The 22,821-nt window shown below is 42.2% G+C and overlaps 1 protein-coding gene across 1 annotated transcript; it reads right to left on the bottom strand.

Annotated features, from left to right (window-relative positions):
* Positions 1–88: 88 nt before the first annotated feature.
* Positions 89–22,153, bottom strand: GPA33 (glycoprotein A33). Its single transcript, XM_053386414.1, has 7 exons — positions 21,875–22,153; positions 11,082–11,236; positions 9,811–10,024; positions 8,325–8,489; positions 4,206–4,316; positions 2,867–2,990; positions 89–1,387 (listed from the first exon to the last, which is right to left on the bottom strand). The coding sequence occupies exons 1-7, from the start codon at positions 21,915–21,917 to the stop codon at positions 1,246–1,248; spliced, it is 954 nt and encodes a 317-aa protein (XP_053242389.1). The 5' UTR covers positions 21,918–22,153; the 3' UTR covers positions 89–1,245.
* Between the last annotated feature and the right edge of the window lie 668 nt (positions 22,154–22,821).

Genomic DNA, 22,821 nt, shown 5'->3' with positions numbered 1-22,821 from the left:
GGACTAGAAAGGGGTGGAGAGAAAGCAGCTTCATTCAATGTAATTACTGTTTCTATTTGAGTTCAGCTGTGATAGCCAATGCTTAGAGTAGTGGTGAAGTGTCACTTTATTGTTTTTTTTAAAAAATGCAAGTTCAAAAACAGCAAATTTCAAAGAAAATGCATCATTAATAACCCATGTATTGAAGATTTTCCAAGCACCTGAAAATTAATTCTCCCCCAGGTGATTTTTTTATTTAAAAAAAACTTGTTAGCAGTATAATTGCACCAGCAGTGACAATGCTAGTAGCAAGCAATTTATATATTTCTAAAAATACATTCCAAAAGCAGGGATTGTCTGATCCTTTCCTAACATGTGATATGACTGCTTTTGTTAGCCATTAAGAGTGCAGAGCCATTTTAAAATAATAGAAATGGGGCATGTCTATGCATTGTCCAAGAAATGTGCATGACAGTTGTATCAAACTCCATAGAGTGGAGAATTAGCAGCTTCTGGTTTGAATATTGAGGAAACTACAGTGGTACCTCAGGTTAAGTACTTAATTAGTTCCGGAGGTCCGTACTTAACCTGAAACTGTTCTTAACCTGAGGTACCACTTTAGCTAATGGGGCCTCCTGCTGCCACGGCACCGCCGGAGCACGATTTCTGTTCTCATCCTGAAGCAAAGTTCTTAACCTGAAGCACTATTTCTGGGTTAGCAGAGTCTGTAACCTGAAGTGTATGTAACCTGAGGTACCACTGTATAATATTCCGATAATAGCAACACAGTTATAATGGGTGTTATGTAGATGCTGCACAACAAATAAGTAACAGCTGGTGTATTAAACTGCTCATCTAAAGGCTCTGGGTTTCTTGCATCGCAGTGGCCTACATAATGAAAAGTGAAATAAAAGATATCCCTGTTTTCCTATATACTGGAAAGTGTCAGTTCACAATAATTCAAATCGCACCACGTGAAAACTTGAATGGAGTGTATATTGTCAATTTGGCAATATATCGGTTGTCCTGGAGTCCCCCTTCCTTTTCCATTTTAAGGCAACTCTGATGGGCAAATGGGAAAGGAGCTTATGAGTAGATATGCACCAAATGCATATAAGGAAACAAGTCAGATTTTGCCTCCACAAACTTGCTGCCTATACTGTCTTGGAAAGCCACATGAGTTAAGGTGAAAGAGAAATATTTAACAACAGTCTTTTTTTTTCTCTCTCCCTCAAATGGAAATGCTCATCTCTGGGCCACAGCTTCTTAAACCTCTGGAGACACTCTGGAAATGGGTGGCCGTACTGGGTGGTGCCTGTCTTCCTCTTCTTCCTCCTCGTCCTGAATCTCCTCTTCAGCAGGTCCCCGTATTTTTACCTCAGGTGGATAATCGCCATTTTCTGTCTCCCTAATAATTTGGTGCAGAAGAAGATGGATTTTCAGTTATCTGCATTTTAACTGATGACTCAGTATTATAGGAAAGAGATAGGGAGTGCAAGCCTGTTGGTTCTCCTTGACCTCTCAGTGGCTTTTGACACTGTCGATCATGGCATCCTCCTGGAGGGGCCCAAGGAAGTGGGAGTTGCAGGGACCTCCAGAATTGCTACTAGAAAGTAATACTAGGAAATTACTACCCGGCCCCATGGCTTTTGAGGTTTCATGAGTCTCCCTGTGGAGATCTGTGTGCTACCACCATCATGTTATGCTTTGCCCATGTATGTAAAAACAGTAATTCATGAACAAACCTGAAAGTGAGGAGTGAATTGGTTCTTGTCAACAACTTAACTTCAGAGACAGTCGTTTAATAATTTAGTTTGGCAAAGAGGTGTCTCTGACCTACTGGGTAAATTTCCATTTGCTTAAGCTTTCCAGAGCCCCCTCACATATGTTGTTTGTTATGCATACTAAAAAGAGGACTAGCACGATGTAAATGCTAGACACTTTAACATTAAGTCGTGCTACAAATCTGTTTCTGAAGTCAATCTCAAAATATCCTTGTGTGGTTTCCGAGTCAGCTTTATTTTATTTACTCTCACGATTGCCTAATCTCACAGGAATAACCTCCATTTGGAGAATTCATATGGTATAAATCTCCATTTGCAACATTTTCACAGCATAATTTCAAAATTGGTAATATAAAGTTGGGGCTTGCTGTTATGAAGCAGGAATTCACGAAGAAATGGTAAAGCCACGTGCATTTAAACCTAATTGTTTATGTAGCTACCCTCAATGTTATAGTTGGTGGATCAAAAGAAAGTGTGTTTTAAACACCTCCCTGGTAGCAGGTAGGAATGGACATCTTGAGCTGATCCATTTTTCTTGCACACAAGTAGATCAGCAATTCCACTCCCATCAAGTATGTATGAATTTTTAAAGGGAAAATCACACACCCCAAAAATCTGCAGATTGAAACTGCTTTGGAACTATTTACCAAGGGGTCCAAAGCCTTTCCTCATTCTTTTGTTTAAACCAGAGCTTTTCAAGCTGTGCGTCACAACATATTAATGTGTCGGCTGCAGCGTGTAGGTGTGTCACACAAATGTTCCCCACACTCCTCCTGGGGCTGAAAGGGGTTAGTTCAACCTCCGGTTTGTTAGTAAAATGAATTACTGTGTCACAAAATGATGCATATCCAGAAAGTGCGTCACCAACTTGAAAAGTTTGGAAAGCTCTGGTTTAAACCATTTCTACCTGCTGCTAGCAGCTAGAAAGCTCAGCAGTTGCTGTGCTTGTTGGGGAAGTGTTGAGTACAAAGCTATTAGAAGTAGCAGTAACAGGGACATTGTAGGGGGGTAGAGAGAGACGGCTGCCTCAGAGGTGCATGCAGTATGTAATTTCTCCATGCTACTTTTATTCCACCCCCCACCTTCTAATGAAAGGCACTCACGTCATCTCATAGTCTTTGTCCTTCCCACTTTTGCAGCAACAACAGTAAGCCACAATGGCAATAATAATGACAACAGCAACAAGCCCACCAACGACTCCACCAAGTAGGGCAAAATTCATGGATGCTGTAGAAGAGAATACTAGCATTAGTCACCTCATAGTTGAGAAACAAAATCTCTTCCTTTGGGGAAGAGCTCTTACTACTGTTCTCCCTCTAGCCTGAGGGTGGCTCTGGCTAAATATAATATGACAAATGAGCAACTTGTGAATGACAAGCCAGGAAGGGGGCTCATCTAGGTTGAATTAGATGGTTTCTGTAGAACAGGATTAGGGAAACTCTGGTCCTCTAGCTGCTGTTGGGGTCAAATGAATAACAGAGTTATGTGAAAATGGTCACTCAAAACTCCACACACCCCAAGGAAAATTACCAAACAGTTTCTCAGTGGTTCACTGGCAGTAGGGTAGTTTACTACTTAATTGGGGGGGGGGGTGTTTCAGCACGTTGGAAATGGCAGCTGCCACCAAGAACAACAATAATGGGGGAGAATAGTCCGGGGGGAAATGCAAAGGGGGGGCTTTTCTAGGGGGTGAGTGAAAATTTTAAATAAATTTTCTCAGAAAAATGACTGCTCTACTTAAAAGCAGGATAAAAAGGAAGTAGCTTGCCTTTTGTCTAATAAACATGCTGATAAAATGGCACTGATAGAGAAAGCCGGTCTTTTAAAAAAATCATTTTTTAATTCACTGAAATTAATTTTATCAAATTCTATTGTATTAGTATTTGAATAATTTAAAATAGGTGGGAAGATGCAAGTTAAAAGGTCGCTTTAAAAGAAACATGGCTAAAATGTCATTTGGCCAGAAAAGTGATAAATAGTAAAGGAGGTGTGTGAGGTATAGAGGAATGACAGTAGACTTGTTTGATCAATATGCTATTACACACATCAAAACCAGGCCTTTTAGGGAAAATAGATAGCTGAGTTTTGGTGATCTACCAATGTGGTGCTGTTTCGGTTTGTTTTCAAAAAAGAGGAAGAGCCTAGAGGAAATAGGGGGATGATTTGATGGTCCTATGTAGACACTCCCTAAAAAGTGAGCAAACGAAGCATGGCTATTAGGCAACAAATACCTAGGGTGGAAACATAATCGGAGCCGTACGTCATCACAAAGTCTTGGGCTTATTCTCAACTGCAGCCACATCTAAGCTTTGCAACTAAGCAAAGTGAGACTAGTTCTTAAAATGGGACGTGGGGTTGTTTAGGGACTTAAATGCTTTGCCGATCAGACTACAATAGCCATGCTTTCTCCCCCCCCCCCACTCTTGCATGTTGCAATCTTACGTGGTGTGACATTAACAGTGATGTTGCATGAACTCTCTCCGATAGAGTTTTTGGCAAGGCAGATGTAGTAGCCAGTGTTGTCTATAGAGATGTTCTTCAGCATAAGCACTCCTGATGCAAAAGAGAAGATGCAAAGGGTCATCATTATTTAGCAGGTGCAAATAGAATCAGTGTCTTCAGCCATATTGCGGTTTTAAATCCACTTTATGTGAGGAGTCTTATGGACCCTGGATGATGGTTTCATAATGACCAGGGCATTGCCCAGGAGCCTCAGCTCTGGCAAGGATCGATTGCAGAGAAGATGCAGGCAAGCCACACATGTGGTTTTGCTTACTGCATTGTCACCATGTGTTCCCAAATGCAGTCCCTTATTCTGTTTTGGCGGACCAGTCAGTATAGGCGGCCATTGCTCCAATTTTATTCTTGCAACAATCCATGAGATGGGTTAAAATGAAAGAGATTGGCTAGCTCACTACTGAAGAGGGATTAGCATCCAGTTTAGTGCACAATGCTGACTTTCTGATAATGCTTGTGACTGAGTTAGCAGTTCCACATTTCACACCACATAGAAACCAGGCGGGTCGTCGGAACAACAAGAAACCCCGTTCCGTGTTTTCACTGTAGCACAGTTTTCAATGTTTTATGTACTTTTCCCATGCAACTTGCATTAATCCTAACATGGATACAGATACATGCAAGAATATGCCAGGCCTATCCTCTGCCCTCCATTACGGGCTCCAATTGCAGCAATAACTGGACCCTGCTCTTTAAGTTGTACTTTTCTGATCTTTCTTTGTAGATTTCTTGACTGACAATTTAATATATAAAAATATGGGCCAGAGTTAAATCTTTATTCTGAAGCAAAATGAGAAGAAAACAATAAACTAACCAATACTGATTATGTCAGTATTTACAGTGCCTGACTAGGATCCTATTTTCTGGTGTAGTGGTGCCACCTATGGGCAAAACTGGTGAACAACGAGCACGTTTTGCACACATTTTCTTTGCAAATCTTGAGCTATTTTAAGGGCTTACTTAGACAATCACAACGAAGCATGTTTTGGGGGCGTGCAATCTGCATCCACAAAGGCTAGCTGAAGAACTATTGAGAAAAATATGTAGGCTACCTAAAGCAGAGTACAAAATGAGATCAACAAAGCTTTTTAAAAAACCAAAGGCAGCTAAATTATATATATATATCTCCAGCAGGTGCCTAAAATATCAACAGACTGTGAATTCCGGAGCAGTGGTTTCAGCACACTACCATCACCTCCCCATAAATGTACAACAAACATTACATGGTACAGCCAAGCTGGTCGCTGGCTGTTATGGGCTTTATGTACTAATTGGGAAATTTTGAACTTGACCAAGTTACAAACCTGTAGACTGTGCAGATCTTTGAGGACAAGTATAATATGTGGACAAGATCTCGCTTCTGGTCCCCAATCATAGAGCCGCACTCTGCACCAACAGCAGTTTCTCAATCAGGACCAAGGGAAGCCTTATGTAGTGTGTTGCAGTAATCCAGTCTTGAAGTTACCAATATCTGGACTACTGTGGCCAGGCCATCCCAGTCATGGAACAGGCAGCTGTCGTATTTTAATTTAATTAAAATGGTTCAATTGTTTTGTAGGTTTTAACTTTATTTGCAATTTTATTTGCACACCACTTAGCTCTTTGATTAAGTGGTTCAAAAATCATCTAAATAAAATAAATAAATAAATAAATACCAGTTAAAGATGGTAAAATGTACCCTTGCTACCAAGACCACTAAACTCCAGGGACAAACCTGGATCCAGGAACATGCCTAGGCTTGCTCCTTCACAAGAAATGCAGCCCTCTTCAGAGCAGGCAATTGGCCAGTTTCTCATGCACCAGAACCATAGATCCATAGGGCCTCTGTCCTGTCAGAAATTAGGCTCAATTTATTTCCCCTCATCTAGCTCATCACTGCATCCAGGTACCAGCTCAGCTCCTGTATGGCCTCACCTGATTTAGATGTTATGGAGAAATAGAGCTGAATGCCGTCAGCTTACTGATAGCATCCTATCCTAAATTCCTTCATGACCAGTCCTAATGGCTTCATATAGATCAGAAATAGCATTGGGAATAAAACAGCACCCTCCAGTGTCCTATGGCTTAACTGCCAGGGGCTGAAAAACCATCTGCCAATGCTATTCTTTGCTCTATAAATATGGCTAGAATACTGTAATACTGTGCCTGATATCCAGGGTCAAAGGTATCAAAAGCCACGCATAAATTGCAAAGGAAGCAAGGTCATACTCCCCTTGTCCCATTCTTGATAATGGTCATCCATTAGGCTGACAAAGGCTGATTCAGTCCCGTCCGTGGCCAGGTCTGAACTCGGACTAGAGCTTGATAATCTACACCATTCAAGAATGACTGTAAGTGCCCCATCACTCAGCCACATTTCCTAAAAAGTGGGCATTAGCAACTGGTCAGTAATTAGTCCAAAGCAACAGATGGGGACGAGGCTTCATTATGAGTGGCTGCAGGAACCATCCCCTCAAGCAATGAAGCATTAACCATGTTCCCGACCCAACAAGTCTGCTACATTTAATAAACCAAGAACTTCATAACTTATAAACTAGCACTATATGCGTTGGCAGCTAAGAAGATCAGGAGAAAAGAACTAGATAAAATAGTGGTCAACTGCAAAGGTGATTCGGACATTTAAGCTGGCGCATTCTACCTGAGAACCCCCTGCTATTATATCATATGCAACAAATAATTTCTAGGAGATGTGATTGTTGTTCTTTGTATTCACAGTGCCTGGTGTTTTTATGGTTTTTATGGTTATTGTTGCCTTTCTTTTTGTTTCCTTTGTGAATGATGTCATGGCCTTTGGCTAGTGCAATACAGTTGTTGATGATGATGATGATGATGAATAAACCAAGTGGGGCAGAGATCAAGGGGGAACAGAGGGTAGCAAGTATCTTGCTGACATCATTAGGCTGCATAAACATCAAGTGATCTCACAGCATCTCATAGGGTAGTGGCGTTGGACACTTCAGCGCTACATTGGCGCTGGAATCAGCATCCCAACGGGAGCGGGTTAGGTTTGTGCAATGCTGTTCAACATCAAATGCAAACAAATGTTTGTGGTTTCACGTTAAGGAAACAGATATGCGGAGTGCAGTGTTGCCCTCTCTTTCAACAGTGATATAATCTGTTCCAAGACGGGTGTGCTGCAACCTCCCATGTACCCAGCCTGACACATGTAGGCTTAAAAAGTCTGGATCTCTTAATTGCTATACAGGAAACCTGGTTGTGTCAGTGCCACAAGGGAGAGCTTGGAACAGGTGCATCAGAGAACTGGAGAAGCCAGAGCATGATGGAGTCCTCCTTACCACCACTTGGCAGGAGGAGGAGAGAGAAGCAACTAGATTGCCCATTAATTACAGGCCCCACTGTGGTTAATGGCCTCATGGTGAACAATTGTCTATGTTCACCCTACATTAACTAATGTATGTTTTCGAAGTAATGATTTTAATCATTGTGAGAGAAGAACCAGGCAGTGAGCATGATTCTGGATTCATTGCAATCGAGCTAGCACTAATTTTCAAGGTCTGTTGGTAGAATTAGGGGCCTGCCTCTTGCTGAAATGAAGGTCACAAGAGTGCCACTTTTGCCTTGTTGCATCCAGAATTTATTACAGTAAACTCCCAATTTATGTGGGGGTTATGTTCCAAGGCACCACGTGTTTAAGTGAAATTGTGTATATTTGAAGCACCATTAAAAAAGCCTGCAATTACCCCATTTTGCCCACCATGTTCCACTCCTTTTTGTTTTTGAGTCAGTTCTGGGTTCAGTGCATGTGTGCGGTCACACACATGTGCCTAAAACGGTTGCTGCCATTGAATGAAATCAGGGATGAAGAAAATGGCAGAGATGACCAGTGAGAGAAGGAAAACATGAGACTGGACAAGGGAAGATCGCATCTACACTGTGCTTGCTAGATAACACTTTAAGGACTAAATTAAAATGATGGTTTTTCATTCCTCTTTTTACATTAATAATCTTCAAAATATTTGCATGCATTTAAAAACTGAATACAGAAAACTGATTTTCACAAAGTACCGACATCTCGCTTCATACCTGGGGTTACTGTTCCTACGAGTACTCGTTGTTTGTTTTCTGGATTGTAGCTTTGCCAGGAATATTCGGGTTTGGGGAATCCTTCGATAGAATTGCAGGTCAAGTTAATGTTTTGTCCGTATTCTGTGGTCCCTATAATTTTGCAGTCTGGCTTGGATGGAGCCACTAGATAGGAGGAAAGAATAACTTGAGCAAATTCAGCAACATAAGAATGGAAGCTGTTGTGTTGAGGAGAGCCTAAAACATGTTCTGTCTTCAGATCCCATCACCAGCAGTAATGCATGCTCACCTTCACAAACAACACTGACCCGTTACAGCTTTATTCCAAAATCTGCACATCTTCACAATTTTCTTTAGGCACATAAACTGACTGGGTGGAGGCAATAGCTTAAGCAGAAGTGCACATGCGCTGCAGAAGGTATCAAGTTCATACCTCAACTACTCCAATTTAAGGATCAATAGCAAGTCATGGAAAATATTAAAATTATTATTTAGTGAACTTATACAGTGCCCTTCACCCAGTGATCATGGGTCAGTTTGCAACAAGATGAAATTAGACATTTGAATTCCTGGAGAACTGCTGTCACAACACGTGGGTAGTGTTATCTGCTACAGAACAACTTCCAACCTTCCTCACTTCTTCATATTCCTATTGAGTGAAAACTTGGTTAAAATATACGGTTGTCTTCACCATTCTTTCCATTAGTACAGTGGAACCTCAATTTTTTAACGTAATCCGTTCCGGGAGACTGTTCGACTTCTGAAACATTTGAAACGCAATACAGAAGCCTCAATACAAAAGGGAAACTCAAAACGGAAGCCGTGTGGCATGTTCGGCTTCCAAAAATCATTCGAAAACCGAAGCAGTTACTTTCAGGTTTTTGACGTTCAAAAGCTGAAACGTTCAGCTTCCGAGACGATCAAAAACTGAGGTTCCACTGTAATGAATACTGACAGTGTTATTTTTATAGAAAAAAAGGTGCCAGAGCTCACCATGAATGCCTCCCTTTTTCCCTTACAATAGCAATGGTGCCCACCTGAGAGGTGCCAGAACTGAGTTCTGGTGAGTTCCGGGTGGGGGGAAAAGCCATGAGTACCAAGTCTAAGATCATCTATGGCAGGTATCTTCAACCTTTTCAGAACCAGGATCCATTTTTAACCCGAACATGCATTTGGGGACCCATTTCTTAACCTTTTACCATATATTTGCATGTGGCAGTGCTCCTATCATGACTCACCTTGGATTAGGCTACAGTCCACTAGTGGGTCATGATCCACCAGCTGAAGACCAGTGATCTATGGCACAAACACTACATGATAGCATCATCTAGAACAAATGTGCATGGCTGCCTTATGTTGGAGTGGAGCACAGTTTTAGTGATCCGATTACGCCCTGATCATTGCAAGCAGCACTTCCTGCTTGCTGTGCGCTGCTACTGAACTACGGTGTGAGACTGGTATGTATACAAAGGGCAGAATGCCTTACCAAGGACCAAAAGTTCCATTGTTGAATGTGTCAAGGGAGGATCATCGCGAAGACGGACTGAGCATTCATAGGTACCATTGTCATTCAAGTTCACCTGACTGAGGATGATGCCAATGTCATGATTATTTGTATTGCTAGAGAAGTTCACCCGATCTTTATAAGCACCACTAATCCATGTTCCACCATCATCAAGGTACCGGTTAATAAATTCTGCCTAACAATAAGAGAAGAGTATCAGTTTAAAAGACTTAATTACTGTGGCTCAAATCTTTTGTTTGTCACTATAGTATTTTGAACCACGAAATGAACAAACAAAACACAAGGAGACCCAACCTATCCCTATCTCCTGAATTGTCTCATTGCTGAGGAAATGCAGTAGTAAAAAAAATTCAAAAAATGCATTATAGTAGGGGAAGAAATCACTTTTAAGTGTGTACATTAGTCAAGAGCTGCATACAAATATATGTTCATGATGATGAATTTTCATGAACAAAGCAAACACAAACTACTGGAAAAAAATTGGAGAACTGAATTTAAGACTGGAAAAAATGAGAAAGTGAGCAAACTGAAATTGACAGGTCCTTCCATCCCTACCTCTCAACCCTCAAGAAATACATTTTATGTACATGGTTGGCAGCAGCAGGGAAGATATGATCAGAAACTTATCTTCCATGAGCTTAAAGTTGTTTTAGGGGCCAAGACAATCTGCTGCATTGCCTCCAAACAATCAGTCAAACCAAATCCTTTCCTTTGGAGCCTTAAACATTAGTAGGCAATGCTCCCAGTGCACAATATTCTTTTTCAGTGAGACTTGCCTCCATGTAGTCATGCACAGACCTGGGGTACTGGACATTTAGTTGGGAGTTAACTCCGCTGAACACAGGCAGACTTGCTTTTGAACCATCTGAAGCAGTACTGCTCATCCTGCTCACATTGAATTGAACTGGATAGGCCCTAGGGGATATGTGCCCCCATCTGGAGCCACCAGTTGCTATGCATGATTGGCGGCCTCTGTCAAGTGCTGGATCAAAGCCAAAGTGACAGCCTGATGTTATGTGTCACAAGACTAAAGATCTGGAATTAAAACAAAATTCAGGCTACCATCTGGCCCCATCCTCTTGCAGCCAAGACCAAAGGAACCCTTGAAAGGCTGCTCACTGACAGAGGTCAAAGAGGCTCCTCGGGTGCCTTGGCGCACCTGTTTCTTAACAGAGTGCCATTTTCTCCCAGACACTCATGCGTATCATATGCCTTGCACCATGGCTGCCCACCTCTTCTGGCATTTTCATCCAAGCAACAACGTCCCCCTTAGCTGGAGTAACAACAGAGCTTTCGTAGGTACACGGTAGGGTGATATTATCTCCTTTCTTCACTTTCACTTGCTTCTGAGGTGTGTTTACAGAGAGGGCGTGAGCAGCTGCCACAACTAAAAAGAGAAAGAGAGGTCAGAAGGTCCACTGTTATCTTTGTCACTTTGACTGGAAAGCCAGTATGCATAAGTTAGGACGCCCTACTAAGATATTGCACACATCTGCATTCCACATCTGTATCTGCCTTCTGTAAGAAACGCGCTTTCTCGCCTGCTCTAGGACAGGGTTGGAGAAACGTTTTCCAACCCAAAGGCTGCATCCCCTTAGGACATAGGTAGGCAGGGCAATCAATGTGACCTCTGTATGGTAGGTTACCTTCCAGCTGCACAAAACCCAGAGCTTTCTACATCCACGCCCACATTCCTCCCTCCAGGCAAGCAAGAAGCATGAGTTCTTTCCAGTATTAATAGACCACAGATGATCACAAAGTGGTTTGCAGAACAATCAGTAAAACAATTAATAAAATAATAGTAGTCTGTGCATAGTAGCGCTGTGGGTTAAACCACAAAGCCTAGGATTTGCCGGTCGGAAGGTCGGCGGTCCAAATCCCCGCAACGGGGTGAGCTCCCATTGCTCTGTCCCAGCTCCTGCCAACCTAGCAGTTCGAAAGCATGTCAAAGTGCAAGTAGATAAATAGGTACCGCTCCAGCGGGAAGGTAAATGGCGTTTCCATGCGCTGCTCTGGTTCGCCAGAAGCAGCTTAGTCATGCTGGCCACATGACCCAGAAGCTGTACACCAGCTCCCTCGGCCAATAAAGCGAGATGAGCGCCACAATCCTAGAGTCAGTCACGACTGGATCTAATGGTCAGGGGTTCCTTTACCTTTAGTCTGTGCATATCACATCAGTTTATACAGTAAAACACAAGGGGTGAGAAAGGATCTGGCAGAGCATCTGTGACTTCTCAGATATCTTATTTGTCCCTCCCCCCCCCACTGGCTTCCATGAGGCTGAGTTCTATGACTCATTCAGGGATGTACAGGGGGACAAGGTCCTTTGAACATAAAGTTTTTATTGTCACCACACCCAGCTGACACATAATGCAGTTCCACTTTTTTTGCCTGCAACTAGTACGATAAGGGATGGCAGGTGGGGGGTTCCATCCACTGTCCCCCATAATTCAGTTTGCACACATAAAACTTATTGACAGTAAGAGCAGCTTGACAACAGCTTGACCACCACCTACCTCAGAATTTTCTGCAACGAGCAAGTGATTAAGCTAGATGGCCCATAAGGCTCCCTACAACTCTATGATTCTATCTATTTGCATATTATCCTATATCTTACATCCCTGAGGCACCTGTCCAACTCCTGGACAGTCCTCCTATCTGTGGAAAAAGCTAGCTTGCTGTTGGTGGCCAGGGCTCTCAGATCCTCTCTCAGCTCAGGGAGCAAACAAGTGTGCCCACAAGGCTTTTTTTTTCCTGGCAGTGTACATTATTATGTTCTGAGGTAACTCAATTGTGCTGGAGAAACCGGTTCCTCCAGGGGTGGGTTCATAATCAGGTCATAAGACCAGCATTCAGAGAGAAAAAAGAGAAAGGCAGAGAGAAAAAGTGAGAGAGCCCGACCCTTTTAGAGAAACTGCAGGTGAATGTCTCACTCAGAAAATTCCGCCCCCCACACACTGAAATTTAAGTTGAGGGAAGTGTTTCTATAAAAATTCATATATGCCAAGAACCTATTGGAAAGCTGTATTTGTTCTGTAACCAAGGTAACCTGGGAACCCCTTGAGCTTCTCCCACCTAATGGGGGATTTAGCTGAGCTTAAAGAGAAGTGGCTCAGGGACTAAGGAATGACTCCCAGTCTTTTTATTTAAAGCACATTTAAAAGACACCCCTCCCCTCCAAAAAAAAATCCTGGGGAAATGTAGTTTACCCCTCACAGAACTACAATTCCCAATACCCTTACATTACAGTTCCCAGAATTCTTTGGTTTAAATGTCTATGGCACTGGATTTTTCTCAAGTCTAGAGACCAGAAATTAAAACAAAACTAAGGCTACAATTCTACGTCCACCCCAGTTCCTCTCCAAATCTGCTGCCAGAGACAAGTGTCTAATGATAGGGCTGGCCCTGCTTCCATAGGATCCAAATCCCAATACAACACCGAGGATATATAAATCATGGTGGGAGAGCCATATGGAATCTGGGGAGTACCCGGTTTAAGGTAGCAGGTGATGAGAAAGGCCCCTGCTTGAGACCCTGGGGAACTGCTAACAGCCCATCACAATTCTATCTGGGCTAGATGGACAAATAGTCTGTCCTGGTTTACAGCCACTTCCAGTGTTTTTCTTGCGCTGTGAATAGGGATGTAGGAGAAATCAGATTCAGTTCTCATTCAAAGGCAAGCTTATCTAATTCACACTTTCTGAATGCAAACCAAACACAGCATCTTTTTTAAAAAAAACATAAGCATATTACAGTAAATGACAACACATTTGTAATACAGTTATCATTTGAATTTTGCAATGCAAACCAAGTAATGGGTAGAAAAATGCATACACATAGACACACAATGCACACACACACATATATGTATGTATGTATGTATGTATGTACGGTATGTATACGCACAGAGAGAGAGAAATGCATATATTAGTGAAAATAAAAAAATGAATTCTATTAGAAGAAATAGCTTTGCAACGAAGTGTATCTATTAGGCAAAATTGCATAAAAATGTGTATAATAGGAGAAATTTAAACTAAATGCAGATGGATTTTCTTGAGGACTTAAAAAAAAATTCAAACTGATGTGGAAATGTGGAGTGCTGATTGTAAAAATGGAAAACTGAGAGAAACCAAAATTGACCCATTGCTAGGCATGAAGGCCTCACCCTCTGGTGTCCCATTCCCCCACCCCCAAGCATTCTACTTGACTTGGGGTAGCTTATTTTCAGGGAGAGAGAAAAGCTTTTCCTGGCAGAGCCATGGAGGGCTAGCTTTAGACATCCATGGTTGCACTGGCAAAATATTAAAATGTTGTTGTGCTCTCTATCCTCAACTCATCTGTAACAGAGAGCTTTCTGAACTGCCTTCCCCCACTAAGCTCAGAACATGAGTAGATTAGGGCTCCAGCATGTAACTTGCATTCCTACCTGGCAACTGTGACACCCTCTCCAAAGGGCTAGTTATTTAGCAGTGGGAATCTTTTTGGCACTTTATTTGTTTGCCATTCTTTTAGGCGCCATTCTTTATTTGTTCGCCATTCTTTTAGATTAATTACATAGGAATCGCAGGGCGGTTTCCAGCATACATATAAAACAACAAAGTATATCAGATAACCACACGATTTTGGTTATCCTATCGAGATGGAAAAATGGGGAAAGCTATGGAAAACAGATTTAAAATTCACCGCGTGCTATCTGATAAAAGAAAACTTTATGAAAATGATCCACAGATGGTACCTGACCCCAAGCAAGTTAGCCAAAATAAATAAAAATAACAGTAGTAAGTGCTGGAGATGAAAACAAAATGAAGGAACCTTATTCCACATGTGGTGGACATGTCCCAAAATGTAAAAAATTTGGGACATGATTTATGAAGAACTAAAGAAAATGCTAAAACATACATTTGTAAAGAAAGCTGAAGCTTTCCTATTAGGCATTTTAACGATAAGCATCCCAAATGAATATAAAAGAGTGTTTCTTTACGCAACAACAGCAGCTAGAATATCAGTAGCAAAATACTGGAAAAGTGAGTTAATACCAACAAAAGACAAGTGGCCATTGAAGTTGTGTGAGTACCTCAAACTAGCCAAAATGATAGAACTGATAAGAAACCTGGCATGCTCTGGTCCATGGGGTCACGAAGAGTCGGACACGACTAAACGACTAAACAACAACAATAAGAAACCACTGAGGCGACAAGGTAAAAAAGGAATGGGTTTGCTTCAAAAACTACAGTACCTGACTAAATATAGTTCCAAAAATAATACTTGGTTATGCTTATATTAATTTCACAGATATAATGGGGGGGAATTGATTTAAATAAAGGGATGCAGATTATTAGTAACGAATGAGAAGTGTTGAAGCCGCAAAGGGATAGAGGTAAGTCAATTAACTTATCAGGGATTCAAAAAAGTTTAATGGAACAGAAAGAAAGTTATTGTAAGGAAAGGTAGAAAAGAAGAAATATTAATGTAATTTCTTTCTGGGAGCCTTTTGTATAGAATATTCAAATTACGGTTTGTATCCTTTAAGCAATTGTGTGCATCTTTTAAATTCTTTTTTCTCTTATTTGTATTTTTTCTTTTATTTTTTCTCTTTTTTTTCTTTTCTTTTTGTGTATTTGGGTGTAACTTTTAATATATTATTTTCTCTGTAACTTTCAAAAATGCAATATTTTTTTTAAAAACAACAACATAGTATATCAGATAATACAACACAATGCAATATTTAAACCATCACCCGCAAAAAGAGGGGCAATTCAGAATATACCAGGCGTTGGAGGCACCCAGTGAGATTTATCCAGTGCTATTTTTCTAGAAAAAGAGGTGCTGAAACTCACCATGAATGCCTCCCTTTTTCTCTTATAATGGCAATGATGCCCACCAGAGAGGGGCCATAACTCAGTTCCGTCGAATTCTGGCTGAAAAAAGCCCTGAACTTATCCAAAAGCCTAAGAAAACAAGTGTGTTTTAACCATCCATTGGAACTACACTAAATTTGTGTCCATTGAGCCTCTAGCGCAGTGGTTCTCAACCTGTGGGTCCCCAGATATTGTTGGACTACAACTCCCATCATCCCTGACCACTGGTCATGCTGGCTAGGAATGATGGGAGTTGTAATCCAACAACATCTGGGGACCCACAGGTTGAGAAACACTGCTCTAGCGGGAGGTTATTCTAGTCAGGGTGCCACTACAGAGAAGGCCCTTACACATCACTTCGGAAGACAGGCGAACTAATAATCATGTACTGGATGATTCACCAGTGTTGAAGCAATGATAGTTCAACATCAACTTCGTTGGACTGGTCATGTTGTGCAAATGCCTGATTATCGTCTTCCAAAGCAACTACTCTATTCCAAACTTAAAAATGGAAAGTGTAATGCTGGCGGTCAACAAAAGAGGTTTAAAGACTGTCTCAAGGCAAATCTAAAAAAATATAGTATGAACACCGACAACTGGGAAACACTGGCCTGCAAGCGCTACAGTTGGAGAACAGCCTTTACCAAAGGTGTCATGGACTTTGAAGACACTCGGACTCAGGACGCAAGGGAGAAACTTGCTAATAGGAAGGCACGCTTGGCAAATCCACACCGTGATCAACTCCCACCCAGGAACCAATGTCTCCACTGTGGAAGGACGTGTGGATCCAGAATTGGCCTCCACTGTCACTTACAGACTCATTGTTAAAACTGTGTTTATGGAAGACAATCTTACTCAGCTGTGAGTGATTGCAAGAAGAAGAAGAAGAAGAAGAAGAAGAAGAAGAAGAAGAAGAAGAAGAAGAAGAAGAAGAAGAGAAGGCCACACTGGAAGGAACAACAAGGAAGCAAAAGCCTACACAGAGTCTTGCAGTAATAAGTCCAAGCAGTCATCACAAGGGCACTCAACAGTTTGGAGTGGCAACAGTGAAGTTGGCAGCCCTTAATGAAGTCATGCATTTGACATAGCTGATGAGGTAATTGCCAGAAGCAACTTTTGATGAGGTGCTTTGGAAAGCCTGGGCTGCCCTGTGTTTTGTGAAACGCTTTCCTAATCAGATTTCTATATCTAGTTTGCTTGGCAACAGGCAGGCAATGGGTTAATTTCCTAGGTGCCTTTTCTTTTATCTGTTCTGTTGTGCTGACACTCCCTGACTGGCTTGTAATCCAGTTTCAACATGGGAAGATCCTCGAGAACAAAGCATAATCGCTGCATTTTTCGCTGGGCTTTGACAACTCCCTGTTTTGTTCCATCCTGGCATGCTTCCTTCTGCATCCATTGTATTTCTTTCTCTTTTCTTCCTGTGATGTTCATCACATCGCTAACCGTCAATGCTTTTTTTAAAAAAATAAAAAACCCTCCATTGAACAAGCAAGTTAAAATAGGCTAAATATATGAAATAAATTGGTTTTGGAAACTGATCAAATCGTTTTAAGACCAGCAAATGCAGAGACAGGACTTTAACAGAATTCCACAAATATGGAGGGGGGGAACGGGTGGGGGGTGCCCTATACAATTAAAAGCTTAATTTTATATATTCCCATGGGTGGGTCTAGGGCAGGCATAGGCAAACTCCGGCCCTCCAGATGTTTTGAGACTACCATTCCCATCATCCCTGACCACTGGTCCTGTTAGCTAGGGATGATGGGAATTGTAGTGCCAATACATCTGGAGGGCCGGAGTTTGCCTATGCCTGATCTAGGGATACCCAGGAAGCAGAGGACTGGAAAAAAGGCTGGTTTGCTAGCATGATGAGCTATCAAGGCATTATGGACAAATAAAAGTAACGGAGCTGTAATATAATTCTTTTTAAAAGAAAAACAGTTTTGGGGAGGGAAGAGCAGGAAAGATTGGGTGCTTAACCCTTTCCCTGCCTGCTTTATCTCTACTACATATCCTCCCCACGTAGACTTCCTTATCCTGTCAGATGGGTGGGATACAATAAATAAAAAATATTATAACTATTATGTCTAGAACAGGGCTTCAGGTCACATTCTGTTGGTCTCTACATGCTGGTGGCAGGTAGGAGGAGCCAAAAGGCGGGTGGTGAGAGCCAAAAATGAGTGGAGTTTACTGCAGGATTGTATGGATCGTTTGCTCCCAGTGAGAAGTGGTCCAGAAAGCAAGAGTAGCCTCACCTGCAGCATCCAGAGAGCCCCGTGAAATGTGTGTGCCTGATATAGTTTCCCCTATATGTCACCCACTCTCCTTGCCCTTCCAATTTTTCTGTTCAAATTCCTCTCCTCCCAGAGCTGTTCTTCTTTCGGAAGGTCTTCACAACTTTGTTATATACCTTTGCACAAAATGCGAGTTTGGGGCTATGATCGGGCAAGTGGAAGCATGCTCATATTTGTTTGAGGATCAGCAGGATGATACAAGAGAGAGAGTGCTAGAAGTGTGTACCAGTCATAAACGGATGTCTTTCGTGAGAACTTCAAACAGAAACTTTGTACTAATTTAAATATTTTTTTCTGTAATTCTAGAAGGAAATCCATCATCAAGAGAGAGTCAATCGACAGTCAGAAACCATGTGCCAGGAATCCAGGGAGGCATGTCCGTTCAGGGATGTTCTTTCTGCTCCCACTCTCCATCAGCTCTCTATCTGGCCCTTGGGATTCTCCCCAGACCATACCCCCCTTCCCAGCCACATCCCCTTTCATCAGACCACAACCTTTCCTTGAGTTCTTTCGTCTGGCTGAAACTGGGACAATTGATTCTTGTTTGCCTGGTTAAACAAGAGCAGGGGTGTGGGAATGGGCATAGAAACTAGCCTACTGTACAAAGGTAACTTTCACATTTGCTGCCATTCCCACTTTGGCCTTCCTCTGCTCACCACTGGCCTGTGGCTCTGGGAAGACTGCCCAGAAGGAACTGGGATATTTTGGCTGAAAATAGGTCCCCACCCCTGGCATGGGACTTACAATGGAGGACCCTACGAAAGGCAGGGCCCTTGATCACACAGAGAATAGCCTGTATCATAAACAAAAAGCTATTGCACGGGTGTCTGTAGAGGCAGAGGCAGCAGGTACGGACAGTTTCTGGGTGGATGGGGCCACGTTGCTGCTGTGTAAGTATATGAACTTTGCTCTGTTTGCTTACGACATTTTTATGCTGCCCTTCCTGCAAGGAGATCAGAGCAGCATACATGAATTCCTGCCCTCCATTTTGTTGCCTCAACAATACTATAAGGCAGGTTACGATGAGAAGGGTTGGCTCGCCAAAGGTCACTTGGCACACTTCAGGGGATTTATGCCAGCTCGCCCCTGTGTCAAACATCCAAAGTGCTGCAGTAAGCTGCCTATTGGACTCTTTCAAATAATGAGTTCAACAATTTTAGTATCAGAGTTCAATGAGTAGTTTTCAAAAGTTGCAAAGAATACAGGAGAAATACTTTAGCCAGTTGTTAAAACTCGAACAGAAAGAAAATGTTTAAAAAGTGAAAATGTGATTCAGCTTGGGGGAACAATGGTGTTTTATCACTTGATTATCACAAGTTTCTCACATTCAGGTTATGGTGTTTGCTCCAATTATCACATAACTAAAGGGTTCGTGATCTACTTCTGTCTTACATTCTAGGTAAATCCACTCTTTGTGTCTTAAGAAGGTGCCCAACAGGCACAAATCCCACAGTTAACATGGAGTTCATTTATTATGAAAGGTGTACCTGTTGAATTCTAAATGATCACAGTTTCTCTGTAACTTATTTTGTACTGTATGTCTTCATCCACAGATGGTGAGGCAAGCATTTCAAGCAAGAGTGCTCAAATATGCAAGTGCTCTGTTTGAATCAATGTGAGCAAAATCAACACAAGCACATAACCTACCTTAGTTCTGCCCCCTTCCCTCCCCACCCATCTGAACCAATCCACAAAGCAAAAAAACAAAAATCCTACTTCGGGAGGAGATGGTGGCAGGACCTCACTCCCACCCCAGTGACATGAGAAATATATTTTTCTACCAGGGGCAGTATAATCAAATCCCAGGATCTTTGGGAGGAAAAGATGCCCCATACATTGCTGCTAGCTAATCCATTCCCTCTACCACAATCATCTCCCCTTTCCCTAAGATAAGGGTTTTTCTGCCTTAGGGAAGAGGAATGGGGTATGTTCTCAGCAGTAGAAGACATTCCCATCAACTTGATCTCCCCCTGCCCAGAGAACCTGGGACTTGGCTAGACTTCCAAGGATCTCTGGAAGAAAATGATGCATTGTTAGATGTTCACACTGGGAACCTGGAACTTGACTCCAAGAGGACAAGAGATAGCGCATCAACAATTGATACATGGGACATCTTTTCCTATTAGGAATCCTGGGACTTGCTCCAACAGTATCTCCACTTTTCTTCACCTTTCCTAACACAGGTTGTCTTTCCTAACACAGGTTGTCTTGCCTTGGGGAAGCAAGAGGTTATGAGAAGGGTGGGTCCTTGATGGAAAAGGTGACAAATGATCCCACAGATGTGCTGAGATTCCTTGCCCCCTCCCACTGTGGACCTTTAGCTGCATTGATGGGAGTGCCACTTAATCCTCAGGGTAAAGGCTTGCCCCCTGGATAATTAAGATTAGCAGAGGGGAAGTTCTTGTAGTGTTCCAGTCAAGCACTGGAAAAAACTGAACACTTCTAGGGTGAGCCAGTTGGTTGCTCATCCCTAGTGAGGCAGGCCAGAATTCATCCCACAGTTAAATGCACTTTAGGTCTCCTTGCCACACTTCCTGTCATCTGAGTTTTGTCACCCACTATGTCAGAACAAGTCTTTATGGGTTTCCCATATTTTTGTGCCCAGGAATGGGGTACATGTTTTTGCATGGGGGGGGGCGGGATAAAAGAAGTGACAATCTAGCTCAGAAAATACTGTAGTGTGTGCTGTGTCTCCTCACTGTACAAACATCAGTAGCAGATTGCACAGAAAAGTGCTGCTCAGGTCATAGCCCAAGTCCCGCCAAGGTATCTAATCCTGAATGAAATGAGAGTATGCAACACTGTCCCATCCATCACTTATTCTTTTCTCTCTCTTTTTAACACTGATCACTTTTGTGACAAATAGCCACACAAAGAGGTGTGAGCTTGCATCCTGTATCACTGTGGATTCTTTTTAATCTATTCTACTGGGGAGCAGGGAAGGGAGAAACAATGCGTAGTGTAGTGGTTAAGAGAGTAGATTATGACTCAGGAACCCAAGCCCCCCGCCCCCTCAAATCCCATCTCCATCATAAATCCGTTAGTTATCCACCTGTGGCAAGCTAGGAAAGGACCATAACTCAGTAGTGCAGCAAATGTACAACAAGGTTCAACTTTGGCATCTCTGGATAAAGGATCTCATGTACGGATTCTGAAGTCTTAGGGATCCACTATGAATTAGAGCAATACAGTACTGAGCTAGGTGGATCAATGTCCTCACTCTGTATAAGGAAGTTTCATATGCTTAGGATTTCGCCACTTAACCTAAGTGGAGAGACTTCATTCATTTAAGAAAACCATTTCAAAATGCTCCTTTCCTCATGTCAATGCACTGCAAACAACTTAGGATAATTAAAATCTTGGCAAAGCAGTGTGCCAGGGTAGCCTTCCTGCTTCTGTGTTTCTGTTTTAATCTAATCCTAGATGAACAGTCTGGCACTGCTGTTGCATTCTTGTAGCCCACAACATTAAGGGAATAATTTAAATGAAACATTAAAAAGTCAACATTTATAAATTGGTGTGGTCCTAGGTCCTGTGCTGCTTAACCCTGGAAATATCACAAAGGTACCCATAACACTGCTTCTTCATCCACATTCTACGCAGCTGTTGCAAAATACATAGAGGTGCCAATGGGGGGAAAAACAACATTTTCTCAACAGCAACAAAGAATTGTATGAGTACAGGGTCAGTGCAGTATCCCAGTAACAGAAAGACTTTATGGGAGACACCTAGATCCTGCACAACAGATTGGTATCTACTATAAATTTGTTGGACTACAAGGCCTGAGATTTGTACGATGAAATATCCATGGGCACCTTCTCCCTGTCCATCGCACTAGCATACCACTGGTAGGCAAAAAGTACTACTCACCTGCACTGAGTATAAACCATGTTACTTCCTTGTTCGCCATCATGGTGTGCTTTTTCCCTCACCCAAGCAAATATCCAGGTAATGAAAGATAAATCTGAAGTTTGAGGGAAGGACAACCTGCCTTCCTGCTGTAGCCTGGACTGTCTCCCCTCTTCTGTGCTGTATGTGCTGTTTCTGCTTCCTTCCCCTTTCACCCTTGCTCACCTTCCCGCCCCTTCAAACTAGGAGGGCAGGCTGTGTTCTTATCTTTTCCCTTTCAAGCTGAAGGAAACTACCCTGCCTGTTTAATTGACCCTATCCGCACCTAAGCAAACAACCTATCATTCCTGATCCCTTCTGACAGACGAGTACACAAAGGAAGCAATAACGTATCACAAACGCCCAGGTGAAAGTGCTCATGCAAGTACCATGAGAAAAATATTGTGGTAAGAAGACCACGCTGCTGCTGCTGCTGCTGCAGGCACTACAATTTTTATGGTGATTATTCAAGAGTGCTGCTTGCTTCAGCCATTAAAGCCATCAAGACTAGATGTTATCTGTGGCAGCCTAGCCTAATTTCTATTCATTCTGCTAACCTGACAGATGCGCTACAATATTTTGTTTATTCAGCACTGTTTTCATGTTGTGTGCTGTTAAAACACTTTCCACTTTCTCCACCCACTGTGCTGCAATTTACTGTCTAGGGTACATTTATAGCTATAGCTCAGAAAATCACTATTATGTTTCTGGAATCCTGGCTTTTCTTAATTTTCCTCAGGCACCACCTGTAGTTGCCTGAAACAGGGGCCAAAGGGTTGTGTTACCTCTCACAAACCCTTGAGAGATCACTGTATTGTTGCTATCATATATTTATGCTTCACTCACATACAAGAGTACCAGAAATGTGTCCCTTTCACAATACATAGAAAGTTGAACTGTGGCGCAAGTTTGGAACACATTCTGTGTAC

Source organism: Podarcis raffonei, chromosome 4 (assembly GCF_027172205.1).
Source record: "Podarcis raffonei isolate rPodRaf1 chromosome 4, rPodRaf1.pri, whole genome shotgun sequence".
Taxonomy (NCBI): domain Eukaryota; kingdom Metazoa; phylum Chordata; class Lepidosauria; order Squamata; family Lacertidae; genus Podarcis; species Podarcis raffonei.
Note: the sequence above shows the minus strand (reverse complement) of the source record. Positions and strands in the feature narration are given on the sequence as shown.